This window comes from Oncorhynchus clarkii, unplaced genomic scaffold (assembly GCF_045791955.1).
Source record: "Oncorhynchus clarkii lewisi isolate Uvic-CL-2024 unplaced genomic scaffold, UVic_Ocla_1.0 unplaced_contig_10532_pilon_pilon, whole genome shotgun sequence".
NCBI lineage: Eukaryota > Metazoa > Chordata > Actinopteri > Salmoniformes > Salmonidae > Oncorhynchus > Oncorhynchus clarkii.
The window spans coordinates 272,413-291,804 of record NW_027261121.1 but is presented as its reverse complement, the minus strand read 5'-3'; the positions used below and the strand labels follow the sequence as shown (position 1 = coordinate 291,804).

The window sequence follows — 19,392 nt, the reverse complement described above, 5'->3', positions numbered from 1 at the left end:
ATATTAAACATCAACGATGAGCAGATCACACACTCCTTCCTACACACAGAGAGATTCTATATTAAACATCAACGATGAGCAGATCACACACTCCTTCCTTCACACAGAGAGATTCTATATTAAACATCAACGATGAGCAGATCACACACTCCTTCACACAGAGAGACACTATATTAAACATCAACGATGAGCAGATCACACACTCCTTCCTACACACAGAGAGATACTATATCAAACATCAACGATGAGCAGATCACACACTCCTACACACAGAGAGATACTATATCAAACATCAACGATGAGCAGATCACACACTCCTACACACAGAGAGATACTATATCAAACATCAACAATGAGCAGATCACACACTCCTTCCTTCACACAGAGAGATACTATATCAAACATTAACGATGAGCAGATCACACACTCCTTCCTACACACAGAGAGATTCTATATTAAACATCAACAATGAGCAGAAACATGAGAATAATGGTGACATATGGGCCCTGGTCTAAAGTAGTCAACTTAATAGGGAACAGAGGGCCATTTGGGATGCAGGGATATTCTAACCAGAATCCTCAGCGTTAGTGTCAGTGACAGCCAGCAGAGGATGATGTGAAATAACTTTTCCAAAATTCATTGGTTTCCCAGAAATCCCAGTTGAAGAGTCCTGAAATCAGGAAGTAGTCAGGAGGAAATCCAGATTCCTCCAATGGGGATTTCAGGAAACCTGGGAAGTTGAGGAAAGTCACCATAATGTTGTAACCCTACGTTCCCTACCTTGCAGTGGTCGAAGCGGACGGTGAACTGGGCGTCGGGGGTGCGAGGCGTGGTTGGCGTGTCTGGGCTGACCATGGGCGGGGCCACCGTAGGCTCCGCCCCCTCCCAGAAGGTGTACTGGCAGAAGACGAAGTTGGACAGGTTGAGAGGCAGCCCCGTGGCCTCCCTGATACGCACCTGTAGTAGAAAAACACCACGAAGAAGACGACGTTATTGTCCAATCTACACAGATCCACTGTTCTCCTGTTTATTCCAAATCCTCCGAAAGACACACAGACATATACTGAGCAGCAAAATATACTGAAGAGTTATATATACTGAGGAATTATATATACTGAGGAGTTATATATACTGAGGAGTTATATATACTGAGGAGTTATATATACTGAAGAGTTATATATACTGAGGAGTTATATATACTGAGGAGTTATATATACTGAGGAGTTATATATACTGAGGAGTTATATATACTGAGGAATTATATATACTGAAGAGTTATATATACTGAGGAGTTATATATACTGAGGAGTTATATATACTGAGGAGTTATATATACTGAGGAATTATATATACTGAGGAGATATATATACTGAGGAGATATATATACTGAGGAGTTCTATATACTGAGGAGTTATATATACTGAGGAATTATATATACTGAGGAGTTATATATACTGAGGAGATATATATGCTGAGGAGTTATATATACTGAGGAGTTATATATACTGAGGAGTTATATATACTGAAGAGTTATATATACTGAGGAGATATATATGCTGAGGAGTTCTATATACTGAGGAGTTATATATACTGAGGAGTTATATATACTGAGGAATTATATATACTGAGGAGTTATATATACTGAGGAGATATATATGCTGAGGAGTTATATATACTGAGGAGTTATATATACTGAGGAGTTATATATACTGAGGAGTTATATATACTGAGGAGTTATATATACTGAGGAGTTATATATACTGAGGAGTTATATATACTGAGGAGTTATATATACTGAAGAGTTATATATACTGAGGAGTTATATATACTGAGGAGTTATATATACTGAGGAGTTATATATACTGAGGAATTATATATACTGAGGAATTATATATACTGAGGACATATATATACTGAGGAGTTATATATACTGAGGAGTTATATATACTGAGGAGTTATATATACTGAGGAGTTATATATACTGAGGAGTTATATATACTGAGGAGTTATATATACTGAGGAGTTATATATACTGAGGAGTTCTATATACTGAGGAGTTATATATACTGAGGAGTTATATATACTGAGGACATATATATACTGAGGAGTTATATATACTGAGGAGTTATATATACTGAGGAGTTCTATATACTGAGGAGTTCTATATACTGAGGAGTTATATATACTGAGGAATTATATATACTGAGGAGTTATATATACTGAGGAGTTCTATATTCTGAGGATTTATATATACTGAGGAGTTATATATACTGAGGAGTTCTATATACTGAGGACATATATATACTGAGGAGTTATATATACTGAGGAATTATATATACTGAGGACATATATATATACTGAGGAGTTCTATATACTGAGGATTTATATATACTGAGGAGTTCTATATACTGAGGAGTTATATATACTGAGGATTTATATATACTGAGGAATTATATATACTGAGGAGTTATATATACTGAGGATTTATATATACTGAGGAGATAGAACAGAGGACAGTTCTACTATGGAGCCCGTTGAGCAGTCAGAGGGTTAGGTGCCTTGCTCAAAGGCACAATGGCAGGAGACGACAGCAACCCTCCAGGACCAGACAGACAGTAGTAGTGTATGAGACGTACCCTGCAGGTGAGTTTCCTGGCCATGTGGACCATCTCTCCCTGAGTGTCCATCACATCGTAGATGCTGCTCTCACTGGAGTTCTCTGACGAGTCATCTCCCCCCTCCAGCCGGTCCGGCACCGTCCCGCTGACACGCATCAGCTCTACGTGGAGCCTGCCGGCTACCTGTCACACACCAGGGGGAACAGACCCAGCACATCAACACACCTCAGTACAGACCTAAACAGGTGCAGAGTACAGACAGAGAAGGGGGTACAGACCCAGCACATCAACACACCTCAGTACAGACCTAAACAGGTGCAGAGTACAGACAGAGAAAGGGGTACAGACCCAGCACATCAACACACCTCAGTACAGACCTAAACAGGTGCAGAGTACAGACAGAGAAGGGGGTACAGACCCAGCACATCAACACACCTCAGTACAGACCTAAACAGGTGCAGAGTACAGACAGAGAAAGGGGTACAGACCCAGCACATCAACACACCTCAGTACAGACCTAAACAGGTGCAGAGTACAGACAGAGAAGGGGGTACAGACCCAGCACATCAACACACCTCAGTACAGACCTAAACAGGTGCAGAGTACAGACAGAGAAAGGGGTACAGACCCAGCACATCAACACACCTCAGTACAGACCTAAACAGGTGCAGAGTACAGACAGAGAAAGGGGTACAGACCCAGCACATCAACACACCTCAGTACAGACCTAAACAGGTGCAGAGTACAGACAGAGAAAGGGGTACAGACCCAGCACATCAACACACCTCAGTACAGACCTAAACAGGTGCAGAGTACAGACAGAGAAAGGGGTACAGACCCAGCACATCAACACACCTCAGTACAGACCTAAACAGGTGCAGAGTACAGACAGAGAAGGGGGTACAGACCCAGCACATCAACACACCTCAGTACAGACCTAAACAGGTGCAGAGTACAGACAGAGAAAGGGGTACAGACCCAGCACATCAACACACCTCAGTACAGACCTAAACAGGTGCAGAGTACAGACAGAGAAAGGGGTACAGACCCAGCACATCAACACACCTCAGTACAGACCTAAACAGGTGCAGAGTACAGACAGAGAAGGGGGTACAGACCCAGCACATCAACACACCTCAGTACAGACCTAAACAGGTGCAGAGTACAGACAGAGAAAGGGGTACAGACCCAGCACATCAACACACCTCAGTACAGACCTAAACAGGTGCAGAATACAGACAGGGAAGGGGGTACAGACCCAGCACATCAACACACCTCAGTACAGACCTAAACAGGTGCAGAGTACAGACAGAGAAGGGGGTACAGACCCAGCACATCAACACACCTCAGTACAGACCTAAACAGGTGCAGAGTACAGACAGAGAAAGGGGTACAGACCCAGCACATCAACACACCTCAGTACAGACCTAAACAGGTGCAGAGTACAGACAGAGAAGGGGGTACAGACCCAGCACATCAACACACCTCAGTACAGACCTAAACAGGTGCAGAGTACAGACAGAGAAGGGGGTACAGACCCAGCACATCAACACACCTCAGTACAGACCTAAACAGGTGCAGAGTACAGACAGAGAAGGGGGTACAGACCCAGCACATCAACACACCTCAGTACAGACCTAAACAGGTGCAGAGTACAGACAGAGAAAGGGGTACAGACCCAGCACATCAACACACCTCAGTACAGACCTAAACAGGTGCAGAGTACAGACAGAGAAGGGGGTACAGACCCAGCACATCAACACACCTCAGTACAGACCTAAACAGGTGCAGAGTACAGACAGAGAAGGGGGTACAGACCCAGCACATCAACACACCTCAGTACAGACCTAAACAGGTGCAGAGTACAGACAGAGAAAGGGGTACAGACCCAGCACATCAACACACCTCAGTACAGACCTAAACAGGTGCAGAGTACAGACGGAGAAAGGGGTACAGACCCAGCACATCAACACACCTCAGTACAGACCTAAACAGGTGCAGAGTACAGACGGAGAAAGGGGTACAGACCCAGCACATCAACACACCTCAGTACAGACCTAAACAGGTGCAGAGTACAGACAGAGAAGGGGGTACAGACCCAGCACATCAACACACCTCAGTACAGACCTAAACAGGTGCAGAGTACAGACAGAGAAAGGGGTACAGACCCAGCACATCAACACACCTCAGTACAGACCTAAACAGGTGCAGAGTACAGACAGAGAAGGGGGTACAGACCCAGCACATTAACACACCTCAGTACAGACCTAAACAGGTGCAGAGTACAGACAGAGAAGGGGGTACAGACCCAGCACATCAACACACCTCAGTACAGACCTAAACAGGTGCAGAGTACAGACAGAGAAAGGGGTACAGACCCAGCACATCAACACACCTCAGTACAGACCTAAACAGGTGCAGAGTACAGACAGAGAAGGGGGTACAGACCCAGCACATCAACACACCTCAGTACAGACCTAAACAGGTGCAGAGTACAGACAGAGAAGGGGGTACAGACCCAGCACATCAACACACCTCAGTACAGACCTAAACAGGTGCAGAGTACAGACAGAGAAAGGGGTACAGACCCAGCACATCAACACACCTCAGTACAGACCTAAACAGGTGCAGAGTACAGACAGAGAAGGGGACCTACAGACCCAGCACATCAACACACCTCAGTACAGACCTAAACAGGTGCAGAGTACAGACAGAGAAAGGGGTACAGACCCAGCACATCAACACACCTCAGACAGACCTAAACAGAAGGGGGTACAGACCCAGCACATCAACACACCTCAGTACAGACCTAAACAGGTGCAGAGTACAGACAGAGAAAGGGGTACAGACCCAGCACATCAACACACCTCAGTACAGACCTAAACAGGTGCAGAGTACAGACAGAGAAAGGGGTACAGACCCAGCACATCAACACACCTCAGTACAGACCTAAACAGGTGCAGAGTACAGACAGAGAAAGGGGTACAGACCCAGCACATCAACACACCTCAGTACAGACCTAAACAGGTGCAGAGTACAGACAGAGAAAGGGGTACAGACCCAGCACATCAACACACCTCAGTACAGACCTAAACAGGTGCAGAGTACAGACAGAGAAAGGGGTACAGACCCAGCACATCAACACACCTCAGTACAGACCTAAACAGGTGCAGAGTACAGACAGAGAAAGGGGTACAGACCCAGCACATCAACACACCTCAGTACAGACCTAAACAGGTGCAGAGTACAGACAGAGAAGGGGGTACAGACCCAGCACATCAACACACCTCAGTACAGACCTAAACAGGTGCAGAGTACAGACAGAGAAAGGGGTACAGACCCAGCACATCAACACACCTCAGTACAGACCTAAACAGGTGCAGAGTACAGACAGAGAAGGGGGTACAGACCCAGCACATCAACACACCTCAGTACAGACCTAAACAGGTGCAGAGTACAGACAGAGAAAGGGGTACAGACCCAGCACATCAACACACCTCAGTACAGACCTAAACAGGTGCAGAGTACAGACAGAGAAGGGGGTACAGACCCAGCACATCAACACACCTCAGTACAGACCTAAACAGGTGCAGAGTACAGACAGAGAAGGGGTACAGACCCAGCACATCAACACACCTCAGTACAGACCTAAACAGGTGCAGAGTACAGACAGAGAAGGGGGTACAGACCCAGCACATCAACACACCTCAGTACAGACCTAAACAGGTGCAGAGTACAGACAGAGAAAGGGGTACAGACCCAGCACATCAACACACCTCAGTAGACAGAGAAAGGGGTACAGACCCAGCACATCAACACACCTCAGTACAGACCTAAACAGGTGCAGAGTACAGACAGAGAAGGGGGTACAGACCCAGCACATCAACACACCTCAGTACAGACCTAAACAGGTGCAGAGTACAGACAGAGAAGGGGGTACAGACCCAGCACATCAACACACCTCAGTACAGACCTAAACAGGTGCAGAGTACAGACAGAGAAAGGGGTACAGACCCAGCACATCAACACACCTCAGTACAGACCTAAACAGGTGCAGAGTACAGACAGAGAAAGGGGTACAGACCCAGCACATCAACACACCTCAGTACAGACCTAAACAGGTGCAGAGTACAGACAGAGAAGGGGGTACAGACCCAGCACATCAACACACCTCAGTACAGACCTAAACAGGTGCAGAGTACAGACAGAGAAGACCCAGCACATCAACACACCTCAGGGGTACAGACCCAGCACATCAACACACCTCAGTACAGACCTAAACAGGTGCAGAGTACAGACAGAGAAGGGGGTACAGACCCAGCACATCAACACACCTCAGTACAGACCTAAACAGGTGCAGAGTACAGACAGAGAAGGGGGTACAGACCCAGCACATCAACACACCTCAGTACAGACCTAAACAGGTGCAGAGTACAGACAGAGAAAGGGGTACAGACCCAGCACACATCAACACACCAGAGTCAGTACAGACCTAAACAGGTGCAGAGTACAGACAGAGAAGGGGGTACAGACCCAGCACATCAACACACCTCAGTACAGACCTAAACAGGTGCAGAGTACAGACAGAGAAAGGGGTACAGACCCAGCACATCAACACACCTCAGTACAGACCTAAACAGGTGCAGAGTACAGACAGAGAAGGGGGTACAGACCCAGCACATCAACACACCTCAGTACAGACCTAAACAGGTGCAGAGTACAGACAGAGAAGGGGGTACAGACCCAGCACATCAACACACCTCAGTACAGACCTAAACAGGTGCAGAGTACAGACAGAGAAAGGGGTACAGACCCAGCACATCAACACACCTCAGTACAGACCTAAACAGGTGCAGAGTACAGACAGAGAAGGGGGTACAGACCCAGCACATCAACACACCTCAGTACAGACCTAAACAGGTGCAGAGTACAGACAGAGAAGGGGGTACAGACCCAGCACATCAACACACCTCAGTACAGACCTAAACAGGTGCAGAGTACAGACAGAGAAAGGGGTACAGACCCAGCACATCAACACACCTCAGTACAGACCTAAACAGGTGCAGAGTACAGACAGAGAAAGGGGTACAGACCCAGCACATCAACACACCTCAGTACAGACCTAAACAGGTGCAGAGTACAGACAGAGAAGGGGTACAGACCCAGCACATCAACACACCTCAGTACAGACCTAAACAGGTGCAGAGTACAGACAGAGAAGGGGGTACAGACCCAGCACATCAACACACCTCAGTACAGACCTAAACAGGTGCAGAGTACAGACAGAGAAGGGGGTACAGACCCAGCACATCAACACACCTCAGTACAGACCTAAACAGGTGCAGAGTACAGACAGAGAAGGGGGTACAGACCCAGCACATCAACACACCTCAGTACAGACCTAAACAGGTGCAGAGTACAGACAGAGAAAGGGGTACAGACCCAGCACATCAACACACCTCAGTACAGACCTAAACAGGTGCAGAGTACAGACAGAGAAGGGGGTACAGACCCAGCACATCAACACACCTCAGTACAGACCTAAACAGGTGCAGAGTACAGACAGAGAAGGGGGTACAGACCCAGCACATCAACACACCTCAGTACAGACCTAAACAGGTGCAGAGTACAGACAGAGAAAGGGGTACAGACCCAGCACATCAACACACCTCAGTACAGACCTAAACAGGTGCAGAGTACAGACAGAGAAGGGGGTACAGACCCAGCACATCAACACACCTCAGTACAGACCTAAACAGGTGCAGAGTACAGACAGAGAAGGGGGTACAGACCCAGCACATCAACACACCTCAGTACAGACCTAAACAGGTGCAGAGTACAGACAGAGAAGGGGGTACAGACCCAGCACATCAACACACCTCAGTACAGACCTAAACAGGTGCAGAGTACAGACAGAGAAAGGGGTACAGACCCAGCACATCAACACACCTCAGTACAGACCTAAACAGGTGCAGAGTACAGACAGAGAAGGGGGTACAGACCCAGCACATCAACACACCTCAGTACAGACCTAAACAGGTGCAGAGTACAGACAGAGAAGGGGGTACAGACCCAGCACATCAACACACCTCAGTACAGACCTAAACAGGTGCAGAGTACAGACAGAGAAAGGGGTACAGACCCAGCACATCAACACACCTCAGTACAGACCTAAACAGGTGCAGAGTACAGACAGAGAAGGGGGTACAGACCCAGCACATCAACACACCTCAGTACAGACCTAAACAGGTGCAGAGTACAGACAGAGAAGGGGGTACAGACCCAGCACATCAACACACCTCAGTACAGACCTAAACAGGTGCAGAGTACAGACAGAGAAAGGGGTACAGACCCAGCACATCAACACACCTCAGTACAGACCTAAACAGGTGCAGAGTACAGACAGAGAAGGGGGTACAGACCCAGCACATCAACACACCTCAGTACAGACCTAAACAGGTGCAGAGTACAGACAGAGAAGGGGGTACAGACCCAGCACATCAACACACCTCAGTACAGACCTAAACAGACCTAAACAGGTGCAGAGTACAGACAGAGAAAGGGGTACAGACCCAGCACATCAACACACCTCAGTACAGACCTAAACAGGTGCAGAGTACAGACAGAGAAGGGGGTACAGACCCAGCACATCAACACACCTCAGTACAGACCTAAACAGGTGCAGAGTACAGACAGAGAAGGGGGTACAGACCCAGCACATCAACACACCTCAGTACAGACCTAAACAGGTGCAGAGTACAGACAGAGAAGGGGGTACAGACCCAGCACATCAACACACCTCAGTACAGACCTAAACAGGTGCAGAGTACAGACAGAGAAAGGGGTACAGACCCAGCACATCAACACACCTCAGTACAGACCTAAACAGGTGCAGAGTACAGACAGAGAAGGGGGTACAGACCCAGCACATCAACACACCTCAGTACAGACCTAAACAGGTGCAGAGTACAGACAGAGAAGGGGGTACAGACCCAGCACATCAACACACCTCAGTACAGACCTAAACAGGTGCAGAGTACAGACAGAGAAAGGGGTACAGACCCAGCACATCAACACACCTCAGTACAGACCTAAACAGGTGCAGAGTACAGACAGAGAAGGGGGTACAGACCCAGCACATCAACACACCTCAGTACAGACCTAAACAGGTGCAGAGTACAGACAGAGAAAGGGGTACAGACCCAGCACATCAACACACCTCAGTACAGACCTAAACAGGTGCAGAGTACAGACAGAGAAGGGGGTACAGACCCAGCACATCAACACACCTCAGTACAGACCTAAACAGGTGCAGAGTACAGACAGAGAAGGGGGTACAGACCCAGCACATCAACACACCTCAGTACAGACCTAAACAGGTGCAGAGTACAGACAGAGAAGGGGGTACAGACCCAGCACATCAACACACCTCAGTACAGACCTAAACAGGTGCAGAGTACAGACAGAGAAGGGGGTACAGACCCAGCACATCAACACACCTCAGTACAGACCTAAACAGGTGCAGAGTACAGACAGAGAAAGGGGTACAGACCCAGCACATCAACACACCTCAGTACAGACCTAAACAGGTGCAGAGTACAGACAGAGAAAGGGGTACAGACCCAGCACATCAACACACCTCAGTACAGACCTAAACAGGTGCAGAGTACAGACAGAGAAGGGGGTACAGACCCAGCACATCAACACACCTCAGTACAGACCTAAACAGGTGCAGAGTACAGACAGAGAAAGGGGTACAGACCCAGCACATCAACACACCTCAGTACAGACCTAAACAGGTGCAGAGTACAGACAGAGAAGGGGGTACAGACCCAGCACATCAACACACCTCAGTACAGACCTAAACAGGTGCAGAGTACAGACAGAGAAAGGGGTACAGACCCAGCACATCAACACACCTCAGTACAGACCTAAACAGGTGCAGAGTACAGACAGAGAAGGGGGTACAGACCCAGCACATCAACACACCTCAGTACAGACCTAAACAGGTGCAGAGTACAGACAGAGAAGGGGGTACAGACCCAGCACATCAACACACCTCAGTACAGACCTAAACAGGTGCAGAGTACAGACAGAGAAAGGGGTACAGACCCAGCACATCAACACACCTCAGTACAGACCTAAACAGGTGCAGAGTACAGACAGAGAAGGGGGTACAGACCCAGCACATCAACACACCTCAGTACAGACCTAAACAGGTGCAGAGTACAGACAGAGAAAGGGGTACAGACCCAGCACATCAACACACCTCAGTACAGACCTAAACAGGTGCAGAGTACAGACAGAGAAGGGGGTACAGACCCAGCACATCAACACACCTCAGTACAGACCTAAACAGGTGCAGAGTACAGACAGAGAAGGGGGTACAGACCCAGCACATCAACACACCTCAGTACAGACCTAAACAGGTGCAGAGTACAGACAGAGAAAGGGGTACAGACCCAGCACATCAACACACCTCAGTACAGACCTAAACAGGTGCAGAGTACAGACAGAGAAGGGGGTACAGACCCAGCACATCAACACACCTCAGTACAGACCTAAACAGGTGCAGAGTACAGACAGAGAAGGGGGTACAGACCCAGCACATCAACACACCTCAGTACAGACCTAAACAGGTGCAGAGTACAGACAGAGAAAGGGGTACAGACCCAGCACATCAACACACCTCAGTACAGACCTAAACAGGTGCAGAGTACAGACAGAGAAGGGGGTACAGACCCAGCACATCAACACACCTCAGTACAGACCTAAACAGGTGCAGAGTACAGACAGAGAAGGGGGTACAGACCCAGCACATCAACACACCTCAGTACAGACCTAAACAGGTGCAGAGTACAGACAGAGAAGGGGGTACAGACCCAGCACATCAACACACCTCAGTACAGACCTAAACAGGTGCAGAGTACAGACAGAGAAAGGGGTACAGACCCAGCACATCAACACACCTCAGTACAGACCTAAACAGGTGCAGAGTACAGACAGAGAAGGGGGTACAGACCCAGCACATCAACACACCTCAGTACAGACCTAAACAGGTGCAGAGTACAGACAGAGAAGGGGGTACAGACCCAGCACATCAACACACCTCAGTACAGACCTAAACAGGTGCAGAGTACAGACAGAGAAAGGGGTACAGACCCAGCACATCAACACACCTCAGTACAGACCTAAACAGGTGCAGAGTACAGACAGAGAAGGGGGTACAGACCCAGCACATCAACACACCTCAGTACAGACCTAAACAGGTGCAGAGTACAGACAGAGAAAGGGGTACAGACCCAGCACATCAACACACCTCAGTACAGACCTAAACAGGTGCAGAGTACAGACAGAGAAAGGGGTACAGACCCAGCACATCAACACACCTCAGTACAGACCTAAACAGGTGCAGAGTACAGACAGAGAAGGGGGTACAGACCCAGCACATCAACACACCTCAGTACAGACCTAAACAGGTGCAGAGTACAGACAGAGAAGGGGGTACAGACCCAGCACATCAACACACCTCAGTACAGACCTAAACAGGTGCAGAGTACAGACAGAGAAAGGGGTACAGACCCAGCACATCAACACACCTCAGTACAGACCTAAACAGGTGCAGAGTACAGACAGAGAAGGGGGTACAGACCCAGCACATCAACACACCTCAGTACAGACCTAAACAGGTGCAGAGTACAGACAGAGAAAGGGGTACAGACCCAGCACATCAACACACCTCAGTACAGACCTAAACAGGTGCAGAGTACAGACAGAGAAGGGGGTACAGACCCAGCACATCAACACACCTCAGTACAGACCTAAACAGGTGCAGAGTACAGACAGAGAAGGGGGTACAGACCCAGCACATCAACACACCTCAGTACAGACCTAAACAGGTGCAGAGTACAGACAGAGAAAGGGGTACAGACCCAGCACATCAACACACCTCAGTACAGACCTAAACAGGTGCAGAGTACAGACAGAGAAAGGGGTACAGACCCAGCACATCAACACACCTCAGTACAGACCTAAACAGGTGCAGAGTACAGACAGAGAAAGGGGTACAGACCCAGCACATCAACACACCTCAGTACAGACCTAAACAGGTGCAGAGTACAGACAGAGAAAGGGGTACAGACCCAGCACATCAACACACCTCAGTACAGACCTAAACAGGTGCAGAGTACAGACAGAGAAAGGGGTACAGACCCAGCACATCAACACACCTCAGTACAGACCTAAACAGGTGCAGAGTACAGACAGAGAAAGGGGTACAGACCCAGCACATCAACACACCTCAGTACAGACCTAAACAGGTGCAGAGTACAGACAGAGAAGGGGGTACAGACCCAGCACATCAACACACCTCAGTACAGACCTAAACAGGTGCAGAGTACAGACAGAGAAAGGGGTACAGACCCAGCACATCAACACACCTCAGTACAGACCTAAACAGGTGCAGAGTACAGACAGAGAAGGGGGTACAGACCCAGCACATCAACACACCTCAGTACAGACCTAAACAGGTGCAGAGTACAGACAGAGAAAGGGGTACAGACCCAGCACATCAACACACCTCAGTACAGACCTAAACAGGTGCAGAGTACAGACAGAGAAAGGGGTACAGACCCAGCACATCAACACACCTCAGTACAGACCTAAACAGGTGCAGAGTACAGACAGAGAAGGGGGTACAGACCCAGCACATCAACACACCTCAGTACAGACCTAAACAGGTGCAGAGTACAGACAGAGAAGGGGGTACAGACCCAGCACATCAACACACCTCAGTACAGACCTAAACAGGTGCAGAGTACAGACAGAGAAAGGGGTACAGACCCAGCACATCAACACACCTCAGTACAGACCTAAACAGGTGCAGAGTACAGACAGAGAAAGGGGTACAGACCCAGCACATCAACACACCTCAGTACAGACCTAAACAGGTGCAGAGTACAGACAGAGAAAGGGGTACAGACCCAGCACATCAACACACCTCAGTACAGACCTAAACAGGTGCAGAGTACAGACAGAGAAAGGGGGTACAGACCCAGCACATCAACACACCTCAGTACAGACCTAAACAGGTGCAGAGTACAGACAGAGAAAGGGGTACAGACCCAGCACATCAACACACCTCAGTACAGACCTAAACAGGTGCAGAGTACAGACAGAGAAAGGGGTACAGACCCAGCACATCAACACACCTCAGTACAGACCTAAACAGGTGCAGAGTACAGACAGAGAAGGGGGTACAGACCCAGCACATCAACACACCTCAGTACAGACCTAAACAGGTGCAGAGTACAGACAGAGAAAGGGGTACAGACCCAGCACATCAACACACCTCAGTACAGACCTAAACAGGTGCAGAGTACAGACAGAGAAGGGGGTACAGACCCAGCACATCAACACACCTCAGTACAGACCTAAACAGGTGCAGAGTACAGACAGAGAAAGGGGTACAGACCCAGCACATCAACACACCTCAGTACAGACCTAAACAGGTGCAGAGTACAGACAGAGAAAGGGGTACAGACCCAGCACATCAACACACCTCAGTACAGACCTAAACAGGTGCAGAGTACAGACAGAGAAGGGGTACAGACCCAGCACATCAACACACCTCAGTACAGACCTAAACAGGTGCAGAGTACAGACAGAGAAGGGGGTACAGACCCAGCACATCAACACACCTCAGTACAGACCTAAACAGGTGCAGAGTACAGACAGAGAAAGGGGTACAGACCCAGCACATCAACACACCTCAGTACAGACCTAAACAGGTGCAGAGTACAGACAGAGAAGGGGGTACAGACCCAGCACATCAACACACCTCAGTACAGACCTAAACAGGTGCAGAGTACAGACAGAGAAAGGGGTACAGACCCAGCACATCAACACACCTCAGTACAGACCTAAACAGGTGCAGAGTACAGACAGAGAAGGGGGTACAGACCCAGCACATCAACACACCTCAGTACAGACCTAAACAGGTGCAGAGTACAGACAGAGAAGGGGGTACAGACCCAGCACATCAACACACCTCAGTACAGACCTAAACAGGTGCAGAGTACAGACAGAGAAAGGGGTACAGACCCAGCACATCAACACACCTCAGTACAGACCTAAACAGGTGCAGAGTACAGACAGAGAAAGGGGTACAGACCCAGCACATCAACACACCTCAGTACAGACCTAAACAGGTGCAGAGTACAGACAGAGAAGGGGGTACAGACCCAGCACATCAACACACCTCAGTACAGACCTAAACAGGTGCAGAGTACAGACAGAGAAAGGGGTACAGACCCAGCACATCAACACACCTCAGTACAGACCTAAACAGGTGCAGAGTACAGACAGAGAAGGGGGTACAGACCCAGCACATCAACACACCTCAGTACAGACCTAAACAGGTGCAGAGTACAGACAGAGAAGGGGGTACAGACCCAGCACATCAACACACCTCAGTACAGACCTAAACAGGTGCAGAGTACAGACAGAGAAAGGGGTACAGACCCAGCACATCAACACACCTCAGTACAGACCTAAACAGGTGCAGAGTACAGACAGAGAAGGGGGTACAGACCCAGCACATCAACACACCTCAGTACAGACCTAAACAGGTGCAGAGTACAGACAGAGAAGGGGGTACAGACCCAGCACATCAACACACCTCAGTACAGACCTAAACAGGTGCAGAGTACAGACAGAGAAGGGGTACAGACCCAGCACATCAACACACCTCAGTACAGACCTAAACAGGTGCAGAGTACAGACAGAGAAGGGGGTACAGACCCAGCACATCAACACACCTCAGTACAGACCTAAACAGGTGCAGAGTACAGACAGAGAAAGGGGTACAGACCCAGCACATCAACACACCTCAGTACAGACCTAAACAGGTGCAGAGTACAGACAGAGAAAGGGGTACAGACCCAGCACATCAACACACCTCAGTACAGACCTAAACAGGTGCAGAGTACAGACAGAGAAAGGGGTACAGACCCAGCACATCAACACACCTCAGTACAGACCTAAACAGGTGCAGAGTACAGACAGAGAAAGGGGTACAGACCCAGCACATCAACACACCTCAGTACAGACCTAAACAGGTGCAGAGTACAGACAGAGAAGGGGGTACAGACCCAGCACATCAACACACCTCAGTACAGACCTAAACAGGTGCAGAGTACAGACAGAGAAAGGGGTACAGACCCAGCACATCAACACACCTCAGTACAGACCTAAACAGGTGCAGAGTACAGACAGAGAAGGGGTACAGACCCAGCACATCAACACACCTCAGTACAGACCTAAACAGGTGCAGAGTACAGACAGAGAAGGGGGTACAGACCCAGCACATCAACACACCTCAGTACAGACCTAAACAGGTGCAGAGTACAGACAGAGAAGGGGGTACAGACCCAGCACATCAACACACCTCAGTACAGACCTAAACAGGTGCAGAGTACAGACAGAGAAGGGGGTACAGACCCAGCACATCAACACACCTCAGTACAGACCTAAACAGGTGCAGAGTACAGACAGAGAAAGGGGTACAGACCCAGCACATCAACACACCTCAGTACAGACCTAAACAGGTGCAGAGTACAGACAGAGAAGGGGGTACAGACCCAGCACATCAACACACCTCAGGACCTAAACAGGTGCAGAGTACAGACAGAGAAGGGGGTACAGACCCAGCACATCAACACACCTCAGTACAGACCTAAACAGGTGCAGAGTACAGACAGAGAAGGGGGTACAGACCCAGCACATCAACACACCTCAGTACAGACCTAAACAGGTGCAGAGTACAGACAGAGAAAGGGGTACAGACCCAGCACATCAACACACCTCAGTACAGACCTAAACAGGTGCAGAGTACAGACAGAGAAAGGGGTACAGACCCAGCACATCAACACACCTCAGTACAGACCTAAACAGGTGCAGAGTACAGACAGAGAAAGGGGTACAGACCCAGCACATCAACACACCTCAGTACAGACCTAAACAGGTGCAGAGTACAGACAGAGAAGGGGGTACAGACCCAGCACATCAACACACCTCAGTACAGACCTAAACAGGTGCAGAGTACAGACAGAGAAAGGGGTACAGACCCAGCACATCAACACACCTCAGTACAGACCTAAACAGGTGCAGAGTACAGACAGAGAAGGGGGTACAGACCCAGCACATCAACACACCTCAGTACAGACCTAAACAGGTGCAGAGTACAGACAGAGAAGGGGGTACAGACCCAGCACATCAACACACCTCAGTACAGACCTAAACAGGTGCAGAGTACAGACAGAGAAAGGGGTACAGACCCAGCACATCAACACACCTCAGTACAGACCTAAACAGGTGCAGAGTACAGACAGAGAAGGGGGTACAGACCCAGCACATCAACACACCTCAGTACAGACCTAAACAGGTGCAGAGTACAGACAGAGAAGGGGGTACAGACCCAGCACATCAACACACCTCAGTACAGACCTAAACAGGTGCAGAGTACAGACAGAGAAGACCTAAACAGGGGTACAGACCCAGCACATCAACACACCTCAGTACAGACCTAAACAGGTGCAGAGTACAGACAGAGAAGGGGGTACAGACCCAGCACATCAACACACCTCAGTACAGACCTAAACAGGTGCAGAGTACAGACAGAGAAAGGGGTACAGACCCAGCACATCAACACACCTCAGTACAGACCTAAACAGGTGCAGAGTACAGACAGAGAAAGGGGTACAGACCCAGCACATCAACACACCTCAGTACAGACCTAAACAGGTGCAGAGTACAGACAGAGAAGGGGGTACAGACCCAGCACATCAACACACCTCAGTACAGACCTAAACAGGTGCAGAGTACAGACAGAGAAGGGGGTACAGACCCAGCACATCAACACACCTCAGTACAGACCTAAACAGGTGCAGAGTACAGACAGAGAAGGGGGTACAGACCCAGCACATCAACACACCTCAGTACAGACCTAAACAGGTGCAGAGTACAGACAGAGAAAGGGGTACAGACCCAGCACATCAACACACCTCAGTACAGACCTAAACAGGTGCAGAGTACAGACAGAGAAAGGGGTACAGACCCAGCACATCAACACACCTCAGTACAGACCTAAACAGGTGCAGAGTACAGACAGAGAAGGGGGTACAGACCCAGCACATCAACACACCTCAGTACAGACCTAAACAGGTGCAGAGTACAGACAGAGAAAGGGGTACAGACCCAGCACATCAACACACCTCAGTACAGACCTAAACAGGTGCAGAGTACAGACAGAGAAAGGGGTACAGACCCAGCACATCAACACACCTCAGTACAGACCTAAACAGGTGCAGAGTACAGACAGAGAAGGGGGTACAGACCCAGCACATCAACACACCTCAGTACAGACCTAAACAGGTGCAGAGTACAGACAGAGAAAGGGGTACAGACCCAGCACATCAACACACCTCAGTACAGACCTAAACAGGTGCAGAGTACAGACAGAGAAGGGGGTACAGACCCAGCACATCAACACACCTCAGTACAGACCTAAACAGGTGCAGAGTACAGACAGAGAAAGGGGTACAGACCCAGCACATCAACACACCTCAGTACAGACCTAAACAGGTGCAGAGTACAGACAGAGAAGGGGGTACAGACCCAGCACATCAACACACCTCAGTACAGACCTAAACAGGTGCAGAGTACAGACAGAGAAGGGGGTACAGACCCAGCACATCAACACACCTCAGTACAGACCTAAACAGGTGCAGAGTACAGACAGAGAAGGGGGTACAGACCCAGCACATCAACACACCTCAGTACAGACCTAAACAGGTGCAGAGTACAGACAGAGAAAGGGGTACAGACCCAGCACATCAACACACCTCAGTACAGACCTAAACAGGTGCAGAGTACAGACAGAGAAGGGGGTACAGACCCAGCACATCAACACACCTCAGTACAGACCTAAACAGGTGCAGAGTACAGACAGAGAAGGGGGTACAGACCCAGCACATCAACACACCTCAGTACAGACCTAAACAGGTGCAGAGTACAGACAGAGAAAGGGGTACAGACCCAGCACATCAACACACCTCAGTACAGACCTAAACAGGTGCAGAGTACAGACAGAGAAAGGGGTACAGACCCAGCACATCAACACACCTCAGTACAGACCTAAACAGGTGCAGAGTACAGACAGAGAAAGGGGTACAGACCCAGCACATCAACACACCTCAGTACAGACCTAAACAGGTGCAGAGTACAGACAGAGAAGGGGGTACAGACCCAGCACATCAACACACCTCAGTACAGACCTAAACAGGTGCAGAGTACAGACAGAGAAAGGGGTACAGACCCAGCACATCAACACACCTCAGTACAGACCTAAACAGGTGCAGAGTACAGACAGAGAAGGGGGTACAGACCCAGCACATCAACACACCTCAGTACAGACCTAAACAGGTGCAGAGTACAGACAGAGAAGGGGGTACAGACCCAGCACATCAACACACCTCAGTACAGACCTAAACAGGTGCAGAGTACAGACAGAGAAAGGGGTACAGACCCAGCACATCAACACACCTCAGTACAGACCTAAACAGGTGCAGAGTACAGACAGAGAAGGGGGTACAGACCCAGCACATCAACACACCTCAGTACAGACCTAAACAGGTGCAGAGTACAGACAGAGAAGGGGGTACAGACCCAGCACATCAACACACCTCAGTACAGACCTAAACAGGTGCAGAGTACA

At 49.0% G+C, this 19,392-nt stretch overlaps 1 protein-coding gene across 1 annotated transcript in view; it reads right to left on the bottom strand.

Annotated features, from left to right (window-relative positions):
• The window catches only part of LOC139404948 (kinesin-like protein KIF13A), a 201,661-nt gene that overhangs the window by 47,405 nt on the left and 134,864 nt on the right, over window positions 1–19,392 (bottom strand). Inside the window, exons 21-22 of the mRNA XM_071147495.1 lie at window positions 2,637–2,801; window positions 781–957 (exon numbers count right to left, since the gene is read on the bottom strand). Coding sequence (XP_071003596.1) covers window positions 781–957; window positions 2,637–2,801 — 342 coding nt within the window. The remainder of the gene's footprint in view (window positions 1–780; window positions 958–2,636; window positions 2,802–19,392) is intronic.